This window comes from Vulpes vulpes, chromosome 1 (genome assembly GCF_048418805.1).
Source record: "Vulpes vulpes isolate BD-2025 chromosome 1, VulVul3, whole genome shotgun sequence".
Taxonomy (NCBI): domain Eukaryota; kingdom Metazoa; phylum Chordata; class Mammalia; order Carnivora; family Canidae; genus Vulpes; species Vulpes vulpes.
Genome location: NC_132780.1, coordinates 193,346,906 through 193,368,841, shown reverse-complemented (window position 1 = coordinate 193,368,841; position 21,936 = coordinate 193,346,906). Strand labels below are relative to the sequence as shown.

The 21,936-nt window shown below is 42.7% G+C and overlaps 1 protein-coding gene across 3 annotated transcripts in view; it reads right to left on the bottom strand.

Moving 5' to 3' along the window:
• SOBP (sine oculis binding protein homolog) overlaps positions 1–21,936 on the bottom strand; it is a 162,035-nt gene that overhangs the window by 60,265 nt on the left and 79,834 nt on the right. For 2 of the 3 annotated variants that reach the window (XM_072738294.1, XM_072738284.1), the window contains exon 5: positions 6,438–6,533. The exons of the other annotated variant lie outside the window; for it this stretch is intronic. In XM_072738294.1, coding sequence (XP_072594395.1) covers positions 6,438–6,533 — 96 coding nt within the window. The remainder of the gene's footprint in view (positions 1–6,437; positions 6,534–21,936) is intronic. 3 annotated transcript variants of the gene reach the window in all.

Below are 21,936 nucleotides of genomic sequence, written 5' to 3'. Positions count from 1 at the left end.
AAATCGGGGGTCCCTAGCTCCAAGAAATGTCCTTATACCAGTGCAGAAGCTGGGGGACTCTAGCCCTTAGCCTAGTGGTTTCTCCCTCAAATAAAGGAACACTAAAGAGAGAGTTAAAAAAGGTTTGCATAGTTGGGAAGCAGAGGGAGATGGTCTATTGCAGTACAGAGGGTCTTTATACAGGAGAAGAAGGAGGCTCCGAACCATGAGAGCACAGCAGGAATGGAGCCAAGAGGCTGGAAAGAAAGAGAAGCAGCAAACTAGAGCAAGGTGAAACAATAGCACTTATGGAAACAGAGGGAATACGACAGCCCAAGGAGAATGCATCCCTTCTGCCCCTGTTAAAAAAGAGAGGTCTTGCTGCAGGGCATAATTGTGCCACCTCCGTTGGAACCACACCTTGCTTAGTCTAACGCTGGTCTTTTTTCTTTCTAAAAAGTTCTATTTTTCTAAAACATCTTTCAAAAAACTGTAGGAGCACAGGAATAGCCCCCGACAAACAGGACCTGGAGGGTGGGTGTAAAAATGATGGGATAGGCCAACTCTTTCTAGACAGCAACCAGTCCCTGGGGTTTTCTAGGTCATTTTACATGTTTGGGGCTGTTACAATTACTATTTCAGGAAACTGGTACACAGCATACTACATACACAAATGTCATATGATATTTTATTTGATGTGACATAAGTCCAAGTGTGTCACTGCAAATTTACATTCTTGGTGCTTTATGCTGCTCGGCTGTAACATCAAAGCAACTGTGTAACTTCAAATTGAGCCCGGGCACGAATCTGGCTTTCTGTTAAACCAAGGGTTAAGGGGAGGGTCTTTGGTTACCTATGCCTATTTTAAAAAGCTTATCAAGTTTCAAGTGAAAGGTGGCAGGTTCTATCACCCTTTGGGATGTGGGGTGGTTCTCATGAAGTCTCCATGATCTAGCAGGAAAGTCCTAGCAATAGCTAATATATGACTCCAATCCCAGAATTGCTCCTTCCTGCTGTTCTGAGGCCAACATACACTCATGAGCTGGACTGGGTTGCAAAGAGATCTGATCTTTTAAAGAAATACATTTAGAACCAGGGGTGTGAAAGTGAAGAACTCAGGTCACCACTGGCAGTGTGGTGTGGTGTGGTTTTTACCTGAAAGGCTCTCTAAACTACATCTGATTGTCCAAGACTTGCAAGGTTGTACTGGGCAGGGATGGAAGGCCACACCGCACGACCAACAGTCATTTGTTTTACGTGTACTTAGTCCTAAAGCTTCAATACCCAATTTAATCAGTGTCAATGGATTCTTTCTAGACAGAAAACTGGGGGAGCTGAAGTCTTTGCCAGAAAAGAAGCAAAAAAGCTTCTTTGCTTCCAATCCTCCAGCAGAATAAAAAGGGGATGGGGTGGGTAGAGGATAAAGTGATAGATGAAGCAAGATGAAGAGTGGATCATTGTTGAGGCTAGGTGATAGGTACGTGGGAGTCCACTAATTATATCCCTCTCTCTACTCTTGAGCATGTTAGTGATTATTCCATAATATATTTTTTAATACACAGAAGTACTAGGAATTTCCATGAAGTAGAGCTTCTGAAGTCCAAACCTGATAGGATAGTGTCAGTAATTAAGACCTGTGCAAATGAACCAACCTGCCAGCTCACCGCCCCCGCCCCCCCCCCAGCCTCCCTTATCTTTCAGGTACTCTATATTCCGGTCAACTTAGTGCCACCTGTGGATGAGTCACCCGGTCTATAGTCTCCCATCTCCTTGCCTTTGCCATGGCTATTTCCCTCTGCTTAGAATGCCCCCTTCCCTTACACCTCAGCTCCAACTATCAAAATCCAACTTATATAAGGCCTAGAGTAAAGGTACCTTCCTCCTTTGTTACGTCTCTAACTACTACATTTGGAAATAATCTCTTCCTCCTTTGTACTCCGGAACTTTGCTCGTGCTCTCTGGGGCACAGCCAACCGTGTAATGATAACAGTCAGGAGACTAAGAAGAATCATAATAATAATAGCTAATACATACTGAATGTTACTATGCACCAGGCATTTTAAATATATCATCACGGTTAAGCCTTACTATATCTTCTGAGGTTATTACTTTTTATTATCACATATTATAGATGAAGATCTGAGATTCAGAGAGGTCTAAGAGGATCCACTGTGATGTAATACCAGACGTGTCATCATAAACGCTAAGCCTTTGTGCTTATGATCCTTAGTGATACCACCAGAGTAATATCATATAAGTTAAAGTCTGGCTGGGCAAAATACTAATTTTGATGAGAGCCCACATTCCTGATGACTACAATACCATATATGCCTACTCTTCTTACTGAACTGTAAGCTCCTTCAGGGAAAGCACTGCGTCTTTTTCTATTTTGGGTCCCCCGAAAGCACTGTGCAATACAATTCCATGTATACAGAAGATGCTCAATAATGTCTTGCTAATTGAACAATGTATTAATACAAAGCAGTTCCATACCAGCAGTTCTACCTAAGGACTATGTCCAACTCTTATAATCCAACTTTTGTCTACCTTCACAAGGAAATGAGATGGACAAATCAGCCCATAGAAGAACTGCCTAAGTATCTCTGCTCCCCACCACCTCGGTTCACAGGCCACAAAACTAAAATGGTTTTCATCTTCTCGCTATACTGGCCTTCTAAGTGACCAGAAAGAATTCTTCCCTGATGCTATTTTTATGTAGCCCTCCAGCGGTGGACTACTTCCCCCACCTCTGCAAAACTCCCACCCCTAACAGCCTTAGGAAAAGCCAAAGGGAGTCAGACTGTGTCTTGGTGATGACTCTGGAATCTGGAATTGAGGAAAACAGGCTGATTTCCCCCTTAAGTTTCCTTTCTCTTACTTCTCCTTTCAGACTTCCTAAACCTGTTTTCTTTCCAACCCAATTACACGAGATTGTTGCTGCTGTTCTTTGTTTATATTTTGGCCTCCTTCCTGAGTGCAGTGATGTTCTCTGCACTGGCTTTGAGAACACCTGGGGAGTAGGCTTGGATGCCTTCAGTTCCTTCCCCCAAACCCTCTCAACATTCCTCTCCTTTTAGCTACAGGTCTTCTCCCTCCAAGGACACAGCTTCTGCTGTATTTCTGCAAGGTCTTACTCCCACCTGGCTTTTAAGAACTGAGAATGTCTGGACGATGAGATGTAAGCTCATAATATGATAAAGGTCTTCCTCTCACCATAGCTCTTAATCAAACTCCCACCATCGATATAAGAATTGTAATAGAGGAAAAGAAGAGGAGAGAGGGCCTTCTAGTCCCAAAAGAATGAGGCAATAATGGTAAAGGGACCAGCAATGGAGGCGAAGTTTGGGGCAGAAGTTAGTCACCTGCAGTTGGCTGCAAATGTTCCCTCCTGTGGACTCCCATAAGCCGTGTCTCTGGAGTGTTAATGTGATGTGAATTTCTGTAGTTTGTTTTATTGAAAGTGATTTGCCATGGCCATAAATTCAGCTCCGCCAGCAAACTACCTTGGAGTGTGCGTACGTCTGTGCATGTGTACCTATCTATGAAGAGGTAGATGGGGTTACACTGAATTATGTTATATCAAACAGTACTCAAGCTTTATCTAATGTCACTCATCTTGACAGCCTTGCATTTTCAATATTAATAAAAAGCATAAGGAAGCTGCTGCACAATCACCAACCAAAGAATCTTGGCCACCAAGCTAAATATCTAGTCATCTGTGTTGTACATTAAGTGTGAAGGCACATATCACAGTTTGGGATTTAAATGGAAAAATCAATACCCTACAGGAATCTCCAGTTGCACAGCAGATTTTTCTATCAGCCAATGCTTTGTTTGTCAGCGCCTTTGTCAGCACACATACTTGTGCATTCCAGGCATGGATTTTGCTTTGCTTCTGTTTAGGTTGCTTAACCCTCTTCCAAGCAGCAGAGGCTGGGGGTAAGGGGGAGAGGGCAGAGACAATAAATGGTCACTAATAAAGTCTGGGGCAATGTCCAATCTACCTGGCCAGGGCACTTTCTATCAGCCCCTGTGGCCCAGAGGGTTAGTCATGTAGCCATCCGTCCTGATCATGTGGGAGCCTGGAAGTAACCTGTGGCCCTGGGTTTTCTCCCCAGAGCCACTGGCATCCCCCACAAGGTTCCTCCACTTTCTAAACCCCCCACTGCTCTTGCTGCAAGACAGTTCTTAGGCTAAGAAAGCACTTTGGAGCAGGACTTGCAATCTTTTTTTCATGAATCTTTAAAAATTTGCTCTAAGCTGCACTACGAAAACTCCAAGGACTTCCTATTTCTCTCTTAAGAATGTATAAGTCTCTTTCATATAGAAACATAACTTCTCCAGGCTTCATAACCAGCCAAACACCCCTGCTTCTCTTGCAGTTGAAAAAATTAAATTTCTCCTTGGAGAAATAAGCTTACTTGTTTTTTCTCTTTATTCTCCTTTTTCCTTTATCACAAAAAAGTATGCTGATGAAAATAAAGCATTACTAACAGTGACTAGGAGGACAAAGATTATACCAATCTCTCAAAACTACTGCTAACACAATATCTTGTTTAAGCATAGCAATGATTAAACATATATTTTCTCCAAAGATAGCTGGAAAAGACGTTCACATGTGCATTTCACTTCCTCCTGTAGAAACTGACCACAACCAGCACTCAAACACATTCATTTTACCAATAAATATTTTTTAAAAATCAAATACGGCACATTACTTCAAACAATTTCTCTAAAAAGAAGTAAAGATACCCGCCCCCAAAGCATTTTGACACCAAAACATAGCATAAATGGCCCCTATGGTCTTCTGTGGCATAACCATAGTTATAGTGTGAAATATTAAAAAACGGAAATGAATGAAAAAGATTTCCCCCAAATAGGTAATGCTAGCAGGCCTGGAAGTTTAAGAGCCCTAAGATAAAATATAAGGTGAGCTAAATTTTCAGAAAAAAAAATGCATTTATAAGCAGCGAATTTGCCTGTGGATCGGTTGGTCAAGGGACAGGACACACAGAATGAGTGGCGCTATTGTAACCATGCAGTTTGTGGAGCGGGGAAAGAAGTTTCTCACTGTCAACATCTAGCTGCTGCGGCTGGGATGGGTAAGAACTGTATTTTTCTCTCTTCTCCTGCTCTTTGGACACCTTGTTTTTTAATGAACAGTTGGTATCAGAGCTACGTCCAAAGACTTTTACATGTGGGATTTCCTAACACCGAGCCCTGGCAAAGCTGTGCTGTGTTCGGCCAAAAAACTAAATAGAAATGAGACTACCTCAGAATGTAACAACTGAGCATCCTCGTTCTCTTTCAATGTTTTCATTTAGTTGGAGCAAATGTTTTTGCTTTAATGCAATTGAAAAGAAAAGAACATTTAGGGACAACATAGCTAGATCCCTCATAAAGCTTCATTTTCAAAAGCAGTGTTTAAATCTCTAAATAAATGACAATTCATTCTCTGTTTACTTTAGGTAAACAGAAAATGCATTGCGGAGCACTCATTTTCAAAAGCTAATCAAGAACATTAGGTCCCAACAGATTCATTTAATAGAAATATAATAGGCATTCCTGCTTGCTTTTCATCTTGTCTTGCTGTAAATGCTAAAATGAACAGCAAATTAACCCTGCGTTGGAACAGAGTCCCTGTCACAGCTGATATCCTCTGTCTCACGACTTGTAAACATCCCCGCATCCTGTCGCTGCTTTGACTTCTCCTACATAGAAAAGACGAAAGTGCCTGATGGAGTTTGGCAAGAGAGTGTGGGAATACTTGAATTCTAAAGGGAGTACTGCGTGTCAACTCTGCTATCTTTCCTAGCAGAACAAAATATTACCATGTTGTCTCCTAAAATAGTGTACAATTAGGAAGGAGGAGGAAGGGTGCCTGAATGGCTCAGACGGTTAAGCGTCTGCCTTCAGCTCAGGTCAGGATCTCAGGGTCCTGGGATCGAGCCCCACATCGGGCTCTCTGCTCAGTGGAGAGCCTGCTTCTCCCTCTCCCTCTGCCTGCCGCTCCCCCTGCTTGTGCGCGCTCTCTCTCTCTCTCTCTCTCTCTCTCTCCCTCTCTCCCTGTCAAATAAATAAATCTCTAAAAAAAAAAAAAAAAAAGGAAGGAGGAGGAGTGGAGGTGGGATTTTTTTTTTCCAAGTTACACAGATCAACTGTCTTTCTCTAGATTTTGACTTTACTAGCCATTCTCCAAATGGCTGCTTATAAACTACCATACAAAACAAGCTCATAAAGACAGGGCCATCCAAGCTCTATAATCCGATATAAAAGATTGGCAAACAATTTGAGATCTTATCATTAATATTCAGTGATATCAGAATTAGCATTTAGAACTCTATACAGAAAAACTATAAGACTTCATAAATTATGTAATAATGAACAAACCCTTTCAAAAACTGTTTTCACTGTGCTAAAGTAACATTCTAGACTTGTTGTAAGTACGTTATTCTTACAAGTAGTTCGCAGTTATTCTTGAAGGCAAGCCTTGGAGTTTCCTTAGCATAGTGCTGCTGGGGGAAATTTTCAGCATGTCCATCTTCATCTCTAGCCTGAAGGGAAATATAATGGCCTATTTAGGGACTCACAAATAATGGAAGAAAAAAAAAAGCTAAAAGCATAACAGCTCAGATCATTAAACAAACGGGAATCCAGAAATAACAACATTCTTAAGAAGTTTGTTTAAATACGCAGTACGCCTTTTAGATATCGAAATTTGGGATTTATTTTTCTTTACATAGTTTGGTTTGAACATGCAGATTCATCGTGGTGTTAATATTTTAAATTATGATACGAAGCAAACCAAAATCAAATAATTTTGTTGGAAATTACCACCACTTTGGTCTTCCAGCGACTTTCGTTGCACATTCAGGATTGTATGACATACGTACGTGTTTAAACTTTTTGGCATGCTTAAGCAATCTCTAGATAATGCACTTTAAAAAAAATTCTAATAGCAAGGCCATAAGAAAAGCAATTTGCATCGTTATATTTTGCATTGTAATACTATCAGAGATAAACTGATTCCCCTTGATTTTTAAATAAAGATCTGAAAGGAGCAATGATCTAGTAAGAACAATGATTCTTCAATCGAATGCAGAAAAAAAATAGATTTAATTAAGAAGCTGCATTAAAAGTTACTGGTTATTTTGATCTACACTGTTAATTAAGAAAGCTGAAGTTTAAATGGAGACATTAACAGAACCCATTAGCAATACCGCTTGCATACAGTCTTCTCTTTCTAATCTCCATCGGTTTCTGGTTTGGAGTTGGAAAGAGGGAGAGGTAGGTGAGAGGAGGCGTGTCTGCAGCACACTCATTAAACCATTCATTTGGGTGACACTTGCACCCCGCTCTGCTCTCATCTCATCTTAGCCCTAACTGCTCTCCCTTTCCTGGCCTCCTGAAATTCACAGCTGAGCTGTCTCCCTCACATATGGCTTGCATATAATTATGCATATTCCATTTTGCACTGCATTAAAATGATGAGCTCCTGGCTCCCTGCCAGCCGATTTTTAAAAAGCCCAAGTGAAGTAGGAAAAAGGAGAGAAACACAGGGAGAGCCGCACAGGAAGCAGCAGGTAGTTCTGTCTGCTGTCTCTTTAGATAAAATGTATGTCTGGCACCACGGGAACAGCTGAGAACTACCTGTTGTGATGTATGGATTGGGGGGGAGAAAACAATGAGTATACGTCCGTGGCACAGCGATGACGGCACTTGTGTATTGTTTCTCCTTTGGTGGAGTGGAATTAGCCCGCTGACAAGTCTCGCTCCGAGCTCCTCCGCTAGACTAGGGATTGTCACTTTAGAAACGGATCCGTGCTTGGTACACTTTAGGATGTAGAGCTTGTTTTTTAATAAAGGCTTCCGCTACTTATTGCAGGGAGGGAACCGGATGGAATCTGGACGCGGAATGTCATGATGGCAGTAATGGCAGTAATGTGTGGGTTACGAGAATTTGGTGGGAGAAGACGTTGCTCTGTTTTGGTTTCATTTTTGAAATTCATGAACATCTCTGGGATCAGATGCCTTTTTATTACACCTTCCCCCCCCCAACCCCCGCCAAATCAGAGTAAGATAAAGATGCAGTTCCAGGATTGGACTACATGTGACGGTAAGCGTAGCACTGTTCATGTCCAGTGGTTATCCAGGCACTGAAACCAGTGATGTTCCTTCCTTCTCATGGTGTCAAACTCTAAGCTGCGACTACATCAGAGTTTGAGCTATTACAGTCTTCGATGGGGCCCACTTTACAGTGGAGTGTATAAATAAAAGGCAGCTGGAGGAAAAACAATAGGCTGTCCATGGGTAGCAACAATGTTAGATTCTTTGATTCTCTGTAAGTGCATTTTAAGCCATTCTGCAAGGTCTCTTGAAGGCAGGGGATTTCATCTACTTCATCCTTCTTACTCTGTCACGCCCAGTGCCTTACTTTTAGTTAGTACTTAACCAACACTGAAGCGATGGGGGGAAAAAATGGATAGTAACTAGACCCTACCATAAACAACTCTGCAGAAAATGCCACCTCAAAATATGCTAAACTTGGTGGTAGGTTTATTATATTCCTGATGCACTAAGATACATATGCTTGGAAACACGCTTAGCATATAGTTTACGAGGGCTACTATTTACATATATGTCTATATTCAATATATATGTATCTTGTGTATAAATATTCATAAGGTGGAATATGTTTATTATGCATGTACTATGTGTACACATTCATACACACCAGATGCCTGGGGATATTTTCAACATTGGTGGCAAAAATACATCCATTCCACTTACATGTAAGGTGATCACAATGCTTTTTGTGTTTTTAAAGGACAAAAAAAAAATTCCCATTGTCTAAGATTTGAAGGCGCTTCCTCTCAAAGGAGCTAAAGACTTCATATAAAGCCTATTAATTTATGGGGCTGAACAAAGCAGCAGTGGAAGAGAAAGCAGAGGGAGACTGGGAGAATTGGAAGTGAAGAGAGAAAGCCAGAAATTTGCCTCTGCATCAATATTTGCCTCTGCATCAATCTCCAGGGCCCTCGGAATGGTCTGCCTCTCACAGTCAACCTGATTCCAGAGTCTAAGACATTCCAGCCTCCAGCCATTTGCTGCGTTTCCACCACATGCCACAGAGCTGGAAAGCACACAACATGTAAGGAGACCCAGCACCATACCCCTCACGTGTGTGTGCATACACAAGCACTCACCCACCTCCTGCCAAAGTAATTCCTTTTGCATTCTGAAGGGGGTTTTTTTAGGGTAAAGTTTAAAATTACTATTCCTAGACTAAGTGAAATTAAGTGCATTCATCGAAGGCAGTAGTTCTCTACTCCCACTGCATACTAGAATCATCTGGGGTGGCTTTTTAACATTGGAGCTCGTCCAACCCCTCCTGCACCACCTTTCCAAGACTCTGATTGAACTGGTCTGGGATGGGGCCTGGGCATGGTGTTTTTTAAAAAAGCTCTCAGGTGATTGTGTTGGCCAAGCGGGGCTGAGATACACCAATCCAAGGAGCATGCCCAGAAGAGGGGTATGGAGAGAAAGCCCTTGGCAGAGTGTTGGCAAGATGTCCTCTAACCATGTCCCAAACCTTATTGGGCTGAACTGCTATGCAACACTAAGAGGATGTAGGACATGGCCTCTGAGATGGGTCTAACTCTAAAGATCCGAGAGATGACATGACTAGCTGCTTGCAGGCAATAAAAAAAAAAAGAAAAAGAAAGAAAGAAAGAAAGAAAGAAAGAAAGAAAGAAAGAAAGAAAGAAAGAAAGAAAGAAAGAAAGAAAGAAAGAAAGAAAGAAGAAAGAAAGAAAAGAAAAGAAAAGAAAAGAAAAGAAAAGAAAAGAAGAAAGAAAGAAAGAAAGAAAGAAAGAAAGAAAGAAAGAAAGAAAGAAAGAAAGAAAGAAAGAAAAAAATCCTTATTTTAGTTGCTGGCATGACAAATAATCTTGCAGGAACTACTAGACCAGCTCCTCCAAAGGTCATTCTGAACCTCTCTAATCAAGTCAAAAATCCCCACATGCCCTTAGACTTGACACAGGTACAACTTTATGCCGGTTGGTGTGATTTCTGTCTCTCCTCCCCCAGGACTGCAGGCTTCTTCAGGGCAGGGGGGTGCCTGGTTCCTCACCACTGCACCGGCAGCCCCACCCCCAGCCCGGTGCATGGGAAGTGTTCTGCGGGAATGAGCCCTGTTTCTACGCCTAGCAACTCACTGGCCATGTTAGACAACATCCTGGGAACCTTCTTACCCCACATGTAGAATAATTTTAGAACATTTTATAACCCGTTTTATATTGAAGCCAGTGCCTTTTCTGCCTCTGCACAGCAGACAATAGCCTATCAAGGCAGGCAGGCCAACAGAGAGAGCCCACAACCCCTGCAGGGAGGGGTGTGCAAACCCTGCAGAGATTCAGAATCCCCAGTCACGGTAATAACACGAAGCAGAACGACTTTTAGCTGGTTTTATTATTGTTCCGAAATTCTCCACAGACAATGAGTTCTCTAACTGCCTGTCTTGGGGCCGACCACCCCACTGCTGGCTCTTGGCATTTCCTGGGGCTAGGAGACCTGTGTTGATGTCTGACTTTGTTCTGGAGTGACCAGTTCTGACAGAAGGAATGCCAAGATACATGATGAACTAACTCTCTCCATGTGTCTTATTCTCAACAGCTTTATTCTGACTAATACGCTGGATATGTATGCCAACTATGGGAAAAAGCAAATGGGAAGCCTTTTTGTTTTTTTTTTTTTTTTCACATTTTACTACAAAATGTGATTGTCAGACCAAAGGTGCATTTTTTTAATCTATTATTCTAAGAAGGCTTCACTTCTTGCCATAAAATCAAAATAAAATCCTTCAATTAAACTGCAGAAGGTAAAACTCCTTCATTTAAACTGCAAGGGGATTTCCCCATCTTGCTGACAGTCATGCATCCATTTTCATGTTGTGCCTACCATTTGAATAAATATTAGATTATGTGAGAAATTTAGACTAATTGCCTCTCCACTTCAAAAATCTCTGGCTTACACAAACTTCGTATTACCTCTCTTTCCCTGTGAATCATCACTAATTCACTTTTTTCATTTTGATTCTTACATACAGCAATCTTTAGTTCTCTTTCAAAGAAATCACTTCTTCCTTTGGGCCAAAGCTTTGGTGTCATGTGCATATGCAAGCGAGCTCAGCAATTTTTTTTTCTCCTCTGGAGGACTCCCTTAGAAAATGTGGAACATTCTAAAAACAGCTCCACAGGCCTACCCCAGAAAAGTGAGATGTTTCTGAGTCAACAAAAAGGTTAACACTGCTGCCATTTAAGTGGAGAGATAACTAGGCTTCCCAGTTAATACCTCCTTGTGATGAATGGGAGTTTACACCTCTGCGCCACTGTGATTTCAGAATTTCTTCTGAAAGCAAAAGAAAGTTCTGCCTGGAACCGGAGCCTGGGAGCACGCAGAGGAGCCTCCAGACTCAGCCTTCCAGTGCTGCAGCAGATGTAGCACCTGTCAGCTCGCACATGTGGTGTTGTTACCAGACTTGAGAACATCAGAAATAGTGCAGCTCAAACTTGTGGGAGTGCAGAGAAAAACTCATATTTTAGAACTCGTTTTGTGAACCAGAAGAAACAGAATTTCTTTTCACAGTTCAAGATAAAAACACCAGGACACCACCTCTGAAAACTCTTAGAATTTCATTTTGTGATGTCCCGTTTCTGGTCTCTCCTTTCCTGAGTTCGAGGTCTACATACGTTTCTCTTGAGGAAGCTCAGAGATGATTAAACTACAACCATCACACGTGGCCGTTCAGTGGGCTGTGAACATCTTTGTGAACCTGATTATAGGTCAGCCTGGTTTCTAGGCCCCTCGGTGGAGTTCAGCCAGTGCTGGCCCCGGGCCAGAATGACACAGGGAGGCCCACGGAGTGGCTCCTGCTTCCAGTGAGTTATGGCCCGGTTGTGCTCATCCTGGTGGCCTAACTCCTCATGGCTGAATGCCCAATTCCCCTCAACTGGATTCCTGTCCGTTACCCCCATCTTCTCCTTGTCAAACTAGATTTCACCTGTCCTCCTGACTTCTAGAAAATTCTTCTACACCTTTTAGGCATTCATTCAGAACAGAGCTCCTTTAGGAAACCATTCCTGACCTCTTCCTCCTGGTCCTAATCTGGGCTCTGTACCCGTGTGTGTGCGTGTGTGCGTGTGTGTGTGTGTGTGTGTATCTCCATTCCATCCATTGCCTTTTTTTTTTTTCTTTCATCCATTGCCTTATGACCATCTACATGTTTATCTTCCCCACTAATCTGTCAGGTCCTTGAGAGCAGAAATTGTGTTCTATTCAGCTGCAAATCTCCAGAGCCTCATCTACTGCCTGGCACAGGATAAAGGCTCCATAAATGGGGAGTGAGTGAGTGAGCGAGTAAGTGTGTGTGTGAAGGAGCTCCGATCCTGCAACCCTGGCAAATGGACATTCTGTCTTGTACTCTGATCCCCAGAGGTGAGTGTCCTGCCCCTGAGTCATCTCCATACCCGAATCTCAGCCAGAGCTCTCTGATCACACCTGCCTCCCCCATGGACCTTCACTGTCTATTCCATACCCTCTGCCCAACGCCTGCCCCTCCCACCTGGTTAGACACTAGAATCTTAGCCTCACTGCAGAGCCTGCACTTCATTTGGACTCTGGCCAATAATCATTTTGTCCACATGTTTCTCTCCTCTGCCTCCCACTCTAAAATCTGGTCGTTGCCTAACAAATTTTCATCCCCAGAAGCCCATTCCCAGATTAACCAACCCGATGCCTTGCTCCCTGTTTCTGATACCTCATCTAGTCATAGTGTCCCAAGTCAGTCTGGGACTCCTCGGTGTAACTCATCTTGGTTATGACTCAAATCTTCCCTACCAGACTGGAAACTGCTTATGGGAAAATGTCCGAAGCCCCCATGCTCAGCAGAGTACCTTGTACAACAAAGAATCCTGTAAGTATATGCTGAGTGGATTTATTAACCCTTTGCTCTTCCTTAAGCCAAGACCCAGGAGTGTTCTGTTTCTCTCCGCCCTGAGTTCCCTGCCTCTATAGATGGATCGCCTTAAGTAAGAGTTGTTTCTATGCAAATTCAAGTCAGTGAACATCAGATTCCAGAGAATTGCACGGCTCGTGGACAGAATTGTGTGCGCATGCAGCTTGGGTAGAGAGCTTTCTCTTGCACAGAGGACTCCCGCCTGGCATCAGGCTCCCTGCTCTGGAGACACCCCAGGCACCCAGAAACATCAATCTCTGGACCCAGGCATCTGTTCAATTCATGTTAGTACTAATTTTTGCATCAGGATCCCTTGCCCTCCCTTTCATTAGCTTGTCATCAAAGATTGACTATGGGATTCCTGCAGTGGTGCTGTTTTACTTTGTTCTTTTAACAAAATGTATTTAAATTCCTATTTAGCAAGTAGGCCAAGGGAGAAGCTGTTTCCCCAGTGAAGTTCCTTCTATTTCTCTATCCTCCATACCTGCCAGGTTCCTATGACAGCTCCCACATCTCTGATGGATGAGATGAACTTATTTGCTGCAGCTCTTTTTTCACTCCATGCAAACCTTTATATATATCATAAATTTTTAATATCCAATTTGGAGTCTTCAAAGAATAACGGTAACAAATATGCAACATGAAGATAATGGGAATCGAATCATGTTTATGGCCTCCATGAGCATCTCCTTAAACGATGTCGGGTCAGAGCCACTCAGAGCTGTGAGTGTGTGAGGCTAGCAGGCTGATCTCATGCCTGATTAATGGCTGCCCTTACTCGGGGGCCCTAATGGATTGCATGACAGTTACGGCAACAGATTCCCCATCAGCCTGAAATACAGCTACCATGCGAGCTAAAATATATCATGCTTGTCCCAGCATATTACAGCTGTGTCCGGAATAATCAGAGCAGTTGCTAAGTGGTTCTGAAAATCCCTGTTTTGGCTTTTCATTTTAAAAATCTATTTTTCCTTTATTGGACAGGACTGCTGGATTTATCTTGCACTGCTTTTTGTCAGGTCACCTGAGCGTCTTTGGTAAGAACTGTTTTATCGAAGTGGCCCACAGGTACAGCCCGGCAGCTGGGGCACGCGGCCCTCTTTTGTATTCTCTGCTAAAGCCACTCCACCATCACATCCCAAGCAGCTTCTGCTTATCCCAGGCCCCTTGATCCATGGTGGGTTATCCCAGCTTCTTGAAGGCTCCCTTGCCCCCACTTCCTGCCTCCGCCCACCAACTGCCTTTTGGCTTTTTCATGCACTATTCATTTGTATTTATTACCCAGGGTCGTGTGAGGGGAAACAAAAGGCAGGCAATTCCACTTTGTTACTCGTTGGCACCTACAAAATACTCAAATAATTGCCCTAATCTTGGCATTTCAGGTGGTCCTTTTATTCCTTTTCTCTAAAATCACTAAGCAGAAGGGGCTGGACTCTAGTCTTTATATATAGACCTCAGGATGGACCTAAGAAATTAGAGAAAATGTGAAGCAGGCAAGGACCCCATGTGTAAGACTAGGAAAGGATCCAGACGTAATGGAGGAGATTTACTACCTGCAGGAAGTCTCCCTCGAAATAACCTGGCCTCAGATGGGAATAGGAAACACGCAGAACCAGATGAAGATACTGCTCTGGATATTACTGAAGATTCATAGTAATGGCTAATATCCCTACAGCTGTTATATATGCCCCAGACACCATTCCAAGTGCTTCCATTTAACACACACGCCCATACATACACCCAAACCAAACAAAACCTTATGAGCAGGACTGTCATTGTCTGCATCTTACATATGAAGAAACAAGAGCACAGAGAGATGATGGAGTGCACACAAAGTCACACAGCTAACAAGAGGTGGAATCGGGATTCAAACCCAGGCAATCTGTCTCTACGGCTCCTATTCTATTTGATAATCTGCTACCTCTCTGCTAGTGGTTTAAAAAAAAAAAAAATCAGTGTGAAATAACTTGAAAATACTGATGTCATTAAGCTAAAAATATATATTATTAATTCATTAAGGGAGGTTTTCATAATCCTCTGATTTTCTTGGGTTTTCAATTCCAAGATCATATACACCAAGGAAACTAGGAACAGAGAGTGTTTAAGAACAAACACAACTGAAGAGGATGGGGTGGTCTGCAAAGACCTTGGGTAAAAAAAGAAGCAAGAGCAAACATGAGTCAGTAAGTCTCTGGCACAGCCTGGGGGAGATGCTACTTCAAAATTTATAAAACTAATCCTTAAAACAAACCAACCTCTTTGACCTGATTCTTATTAAACAACCTTTGGATCATTGATTATGACACCTAAGCCCATTAATTCCAGAAGGACATGTCCTACAGAGCTCACTCAACTATTCAGGTCCTTTAGCCATTTCCTTTGTGAATTTCTAAAAGCATTATTAGTATTATCATATTATTTTTTATTAATCCCATAAATGGTGATGTGCAGACTATAAAGGACATTGTGTGTTTTATCTCATTAAGTCCTGGCCCTCCACTATATAAAGGCGGATTGTGGCTTTGGTTAACATGAGTCAGTTCATCAAAGCAGTGGAGACTTTTGGATGAACTGGCGAAATTGAGTCACTGGACTTGCCTAGTTGAGAAACAGGCCTGGACTGTGGTGATTCTTCAAGGGTGGGGTTGTGGGGAGCCAGAGGCCTCTGTTCAATACCACAACTGGGAAAAATTGAGAGAGAGCAATAGTAATGCAGCCTCTGTCAGGTTGATGGCTAATTAGCTCAGCGGGTGAGAAGACTATACAAGAGGCTTGGAGTCACATCCTGGGACAGTTAGCTTGCTCTGTGTCACAGAACATACCCTTCATCACGAACCTGCCACATCACATGTATATGGGTCTTAGCAAAGGGGAGACAGACACTGGGAAACGTGCAAGAGCATGTGGATGAATCAATGCGTATCTCTCACTACTACTAGAGGAAACAAATCAAAGGACATATCCGGGTGATGGTGGTCCTGGACAGCTATGAGTCACGAACTGAAACAATTGTATCCTTGAATCAATTTCCAATTCTGAGATCAAGGACCATAAATTCTAAATTAGCAGCAATACTTGTCAAAGACCATGATGTCACAATTATTATCCATAATAAAGGTTCAGTGCTCAAACCAACTTTTCTTTTTCTCTTACCAGCAACCACAGAATAGCCATAATGATGATCCAGATACAACAGGGCTGCCTACATTTTCTCTGCATGGTTCACCTGGGCCTCAATCTACCCCATCTCCTGGGTGCCCACCAACCTGTAAAGTGGGCCTGCAGATGCTCAATGTGTTCTGCATTCTCATCACTGGTTCCGTATCAGCTCGGGCTTCAAGGCCACCTCCATACCAGTCTCCGCTCTCAACCCTGACCCTTGACTCTATACTTGCCTTGGACGCTTTGATCTGTGCACTTGCCGTGGCTGGAGCTGTCTCCATTAGACAAGTCCTCCACTTTGGACAGCCACAGAATCTCCCACCCTGGTCACTGCTCTGAGCTGGGACAGTTTTACAGTCAGCATTCTATAATAGTGCCCAAAATATAAGGCATCTTAAAGATAAGATTTCTTGAGTAAGAAACAGAAGTGAGAATTATGTAACGGTTTTAAAGATCTAAAATTGGCCTGACATAAAGAAGAAAGACCAAGACTAGAAGGAAAATCCTGGCTGTCACTGGGCACTGTCCACATAAATGTTCTGACCAACATGAAGCAATGCTGTGGTTTGTGCCTGTGGAGGAAGGCAAAGGAGAAACACAAAGTGACACATCTATTCACTCTGCCCCTGGGTCTTTCAGAGTGTGAAGTCAGGATGTGATCCTGAACTGGATGGTCCTCCTGACAGCTTCAACTATGAACCACATACCATTTGCACTGTTAACAGGGGCATCATCAGGCTTAGAGGAACCAAGTCCCAATTACCTTGTTTCCAAATCCAGGACTGAGGGGCACCTGGGTGGTTCAATTGGTTAAGCATCTAACTCTTGATTTTGGCTCAGGTCATGATCTCAGGGTGATAAGATTGAGCCGCACATCAGGCTCTGCACTGGGTATGGAATCTGCTTAAGATTCTCTCTCTGCCTCTGCACCCCCAGCTTGCTCTCTCATTCTCTCTCTCTCTCTCTCTCTCTCGAAGAAGAAGAAGAAGAAGAAGAAGAAGAAGAAGAAGAAGAAACAAACCCAGGATTGATCAGCTTCTCTGAGGAGACAGATGTAAAGATGGCAGCAAAAGAGCTTCTGCTCAAATGGCACTCTCTGGAGTCTTCATTTTAAATCCTAGCCATTCTGCAGATGATGAATGGAAGTAATAAAAGGTGGAACTGTGACATGTTTAAATAGTGGACAATCTTTCCAGTAGAATTTGACCTGTGTTGAGGGAAGGGCCTCTTGAAGCCAACAGCTGAGTATCAGGTTAAGGTCCATTTTTAGATGATAACGAGTTAACACTCATTCCTCTGTCATCCCTTTTTAAAGGTATTTATTATTTTTTTTCCAGAAGTTATATCTTAGAATCAAAGCCTTAATGATAAAAGACAAAAAGTGTCCTGGGTTTCCACATCCTCTCCCCTTATAGGATAGCAACAAGAGAGAGTAGTTTCCTCCTGCATGGGTGAGCCGCCCTGCCCCTCCTGTTTGCTCCATCCCCTCTCTCACCTAACCTTTCTGGTTACTGAAATTCCCAAACTATTCAGTTCCTCTGTAGCCTGGTATTTCAGCTGCCCAGTATGGTTTTAGATGTGAGATAACTGGAAGCCACATCAGAAGAAGGCTTCCAGACTGCAGACTGGACCCCACTGAAGAGAACATGACTGCTTCTAGAAACTTCCAACTCAAACTCTACTTCATAGAGCTGTCACCACAAAGGTAGAAAACTCGGTGTAGAAGTCATTTTGACAGTAAAATCAAGATCAAAATTTGTTCTGTGCCAGACACCATGCTAAACAATTGCAGACTTTGGCTCATTAAAGCTCCTCAAACCCTCATAAGGTCTACATTACCATTACCACCTCCATTTTGCTGGTAAGGAATCTGAAGTGTAGAGAAGTTCAGTAACTTATCCAAAGCTAAAGAGCTGACAAAGGCAAAGTTAAGGTCCAAATACAAGTGTCGCCACATCGTGTGCAAGCTCTTGCCCCCACACCACATTGGCTCTTTCACAGCAGCTCTGTCAGCAGAGGACATTGGCTGACAATGAGCAACAGAAACTGCAGATATTACTAGAAGGCAGAGAAGTCATGGCTCAAATGTCTCTGTGGGTCCCTGCAGGAGACAACACTGTTCTCTGATCTCCCCTTTTGTGGTGAAGCACCAATGCCCATTACAGCTCAAATGGAGGTGGTCAAGGGAGCCAGCACCCACCTGCAGGGCAAGGCCTGGGGGTCAGTCTACTAGGCCAAAGGCAACATGGTCGATAAGAACACAACCAAATGTTGAACAGATCCAAACCTTAAGCCCACCAGCGTGGAAGGCAATGGCCTTTCTGAGTATCCTGCACTTAAGGCATGGGGCAAAAAAGATGGAAGGATGGTGGAGAGGGAGTACACATGGAAATGGGACTTAGAGGTCAGCAGGAAAAACTCTGCATGGAGATGGGGGAGGACACATCCCTGGAGTGGAAAGACTTCTTGATAAGGGGCCTGCTTGTTTTGAAATCCTTCTTATATCTCATTTGCAAATCCTACAAATTTAAGATGATGGGGTTCCCTGGTGAGAGTGGGAGCCTAAATCTTTCCTTGAGCATCAATACAGACTAAGCTGTATTTTCAAGGACAAAAGATTCTAAATTCATAATACTTTCTTTGTGGTACTTACCTAATCATAGAGCAGAAAACTGTTATGGTTTGATGTGGAAAATAGTAAAAGGGGAATGAGCGATTGCCTGATATAATTCCTACTAATATTAGCCTTCCCTTATTACTATGAACGAGCAGTGTTTACATGCAATTAATTATCCTCATAGGTGAAATAAAGAAATTTCATTCATACTTTGCCTTAAGGAATGACAGACTTTTGCCTTTGAATGATAAAAATGATTTGTCTAATTCTAGAAACCAGAAACTCTGTATTTATACCAAACCATTCTATGAAGCATTGTGACTCCACAGAAAGCAGACAGCAATGACAAGGGCACTTATATAACCTTTTCCTTAGGTCCCATTCATTTATTCATTCATCATTTATTGGGCATCTTCCGTGTGTCTGGCAGTTGTAGACAACTAATTAACTAAGCATCTAAAATAAATGGTATTTGGCCCACATGTCCAACACATTTTAATTTTTTAAGTTCAGTGATAACAAATAAAGCAAATGATCCCTTGCCAAGGTCTAACCATTCACAATTTGGAGTGTCAGATATCACACATTTATATCCTATTTAAAATTTAGATTTTTAAATAATTTTAATTCTTAAAAAGTAAATAAAAGTGAATCACAAAAGGCAAGAGGTAGAAAATATTCTCATAAGCAGACAAGAATTATGAGGAAATCAAAAGCAAGAAAAAGCGAGAGCAAAATTCTCAAAGGCCAAGCACCCTAAGTGCCATTTGCTTGAGGATGTTAGTATATAAAGGGGTGAGGAGGGCCATTTGGCGCCAATACTGAGCTGAGTTTGATTTCTGGCACCATCAGTAAAACAGAGGACATAACATCCAGCTCAGAAATTCAATGCAAGGATTAAATGAAACAATTCATCACATGTCCTACACAATGCCTGGAACAGAGTAAGTACTCAATATACGACAGTTATTTAAATTTCACAGACCTACTTTCTTTTCTGGAGAGAAAAACTCAGCCGGCAGGAAGGCAATAGGGACTCACTCGCTCTTCTTATCATTAAAGTCTTGGTTAAAATTTAGTTGTGTGCAACTATAGAGCATGCTCAGCAGCCAAAGACAAATGTCAATCAGAAGACACGGGCGAAGATTTGAGGACTATTAGAAATGCATAAATACACCCACTAATCAGGATCCTAACCTCTACACATCGATATTAATGACCACTTCTATCTCTCTTCTGCCATCTGACTACCCATTCCGTTTCCTGCAAATTAAGCATTGTTTTGTTTTGTTTCCTTTTGATCTTTCCATCTCCCCTTAGGTTTCACAAGCAGCATCTCCACCAAGCAAGTTTCTATGCAGGCTGAGCAGCAGCCCCCATCCGTCAGCAGCCAGGGATTCATGGGTGCTACTCTAAGCTGAATTCCACGGCCATCACCACACCTCTATCGAAGAACTGAACCACGGTTTTACTGTTGGTCCCTTCCTTACCATTCATATCATCTCCCTTGATTCTGTATTTTCCAGCTACTAACTTCACCCTGTATCAACTTTGTTTCTGACTCAATAGGAAGACATCTGCATCACTGGCTGATTTAAACGTTCAGCAGAGGTTGGGCACACATACACTGTAACCCACACACTCTTTCGAAGCTGAATGGCCTCGCCAAAGACAGACAGGAACAGACAAAATAGAGGGGCGAATTTCGAAACAATCCAATATGCGGTTCACCATTTGCAGAAAATGTGCAAAGGAGAGGATATAATTTTCTTATTGGAAAGACTGGGGCTTTTTTTTTTTTCTTTCACTAAATGTTTCATCCTCTGCTAGGTCCTTATTCATTTTTAGAATTCAGCACAAAATTGTCGCCTTTGAGCTTTGTTTTGTTTTTAACATGTCTATCCTCCTGTTTCTGACACATCGTCTCTCCTGCACGCCCCTTAGGACTCTGAGCCACCTGGCAATCTCTCCTCCACAGGTGAGAATCCCCTCTCCTCATGACCTGTGCAGTCGGAAACAACTTTAACTTGTAAAATTTACTTCAAGTAAAATGTCGTCCTTGTATGAAGCATTTTCATTTCTATTTCTCCCTGCCGCTTCCCCTGCCACAGGAAGCTGCCGCACAGGTACCGTATAATGTTTATGTTCATTTGTGTCTTTATATTACATCCTGCCCTCCTGAGCTCTACGATCGGATGTCTACAAAGATATAATCAAAATGAAATTGTATTAGTTTAGATCAGCATCTGTGGCAGCAATTCCTTAAATGATACAAACAAGGCAGTAGCTATAATGTCTGTCTTGTTTCAAGGTAAAAATGAAAAATGACATCTTTGATGGAGAAGACTCCACAGAGACCAGGGAGAAACGCGGCCTCTTCCCCTGCTCACAGACAGCTCTCTTTCCTGTCATATGGCTGACAGGTGTGTAATCATGTTCCTTAGTCACAGTTTGTGTTAAAATAACCAATTACCAAATGAATGAGAATGGAGCTCTAGTGTGACTGGCGCCACTGTTGCAAAGTGATGATGTGCATCCAAAGCACAGCCTTAAAGAGAGGCTCCTCCCCCAAAGCTACCAGGCTAGAAGCCTTCCCACTGTACTATGAATTTGCTCAAATATAGGACGTTTTCCTTCTGGCCCCTGCCCTAAGGAATGAAGAGTCCAACGAGGCCACCATGGATGATCATCCCAATTTCCCCGGCAACAGAAGGTCCCTACTATTTCCTGTCCTTGATCTTTCCAGGACACATCACCCTCGCCTCTCATTGAGCACACACTGGTACAGCTGTCTCCCTGTGCATCCAGATTTCCACATGAACAGGACAGTAACTACCATCAATCTTTTCTTCCCTCCATGATATATATCACCTTCTACCAGGCCCCACAGTGACAAAGGACGGTGCTGAAACCCAAGAGCCCTGACATTCCAAGTGTATCCTCACCAGGCAAGGAATTCTCCAGATCTACTGCCCAAGAAAGATCAAGTAACATGCAGGTAGTCCACAGAGCCACGTGTTGTTCTGTGCTGTGGATACAGTCAAGAGAAGCAAATCCTTTAGTGTTCATGAAAAATGTAAGCACAAAAATCACATTTTCTATTGGCCCAGAGGTTGTTAACACGTTGGGGGAGAAAGCTTGCAAAGAACTCAAAGAAGTCCCG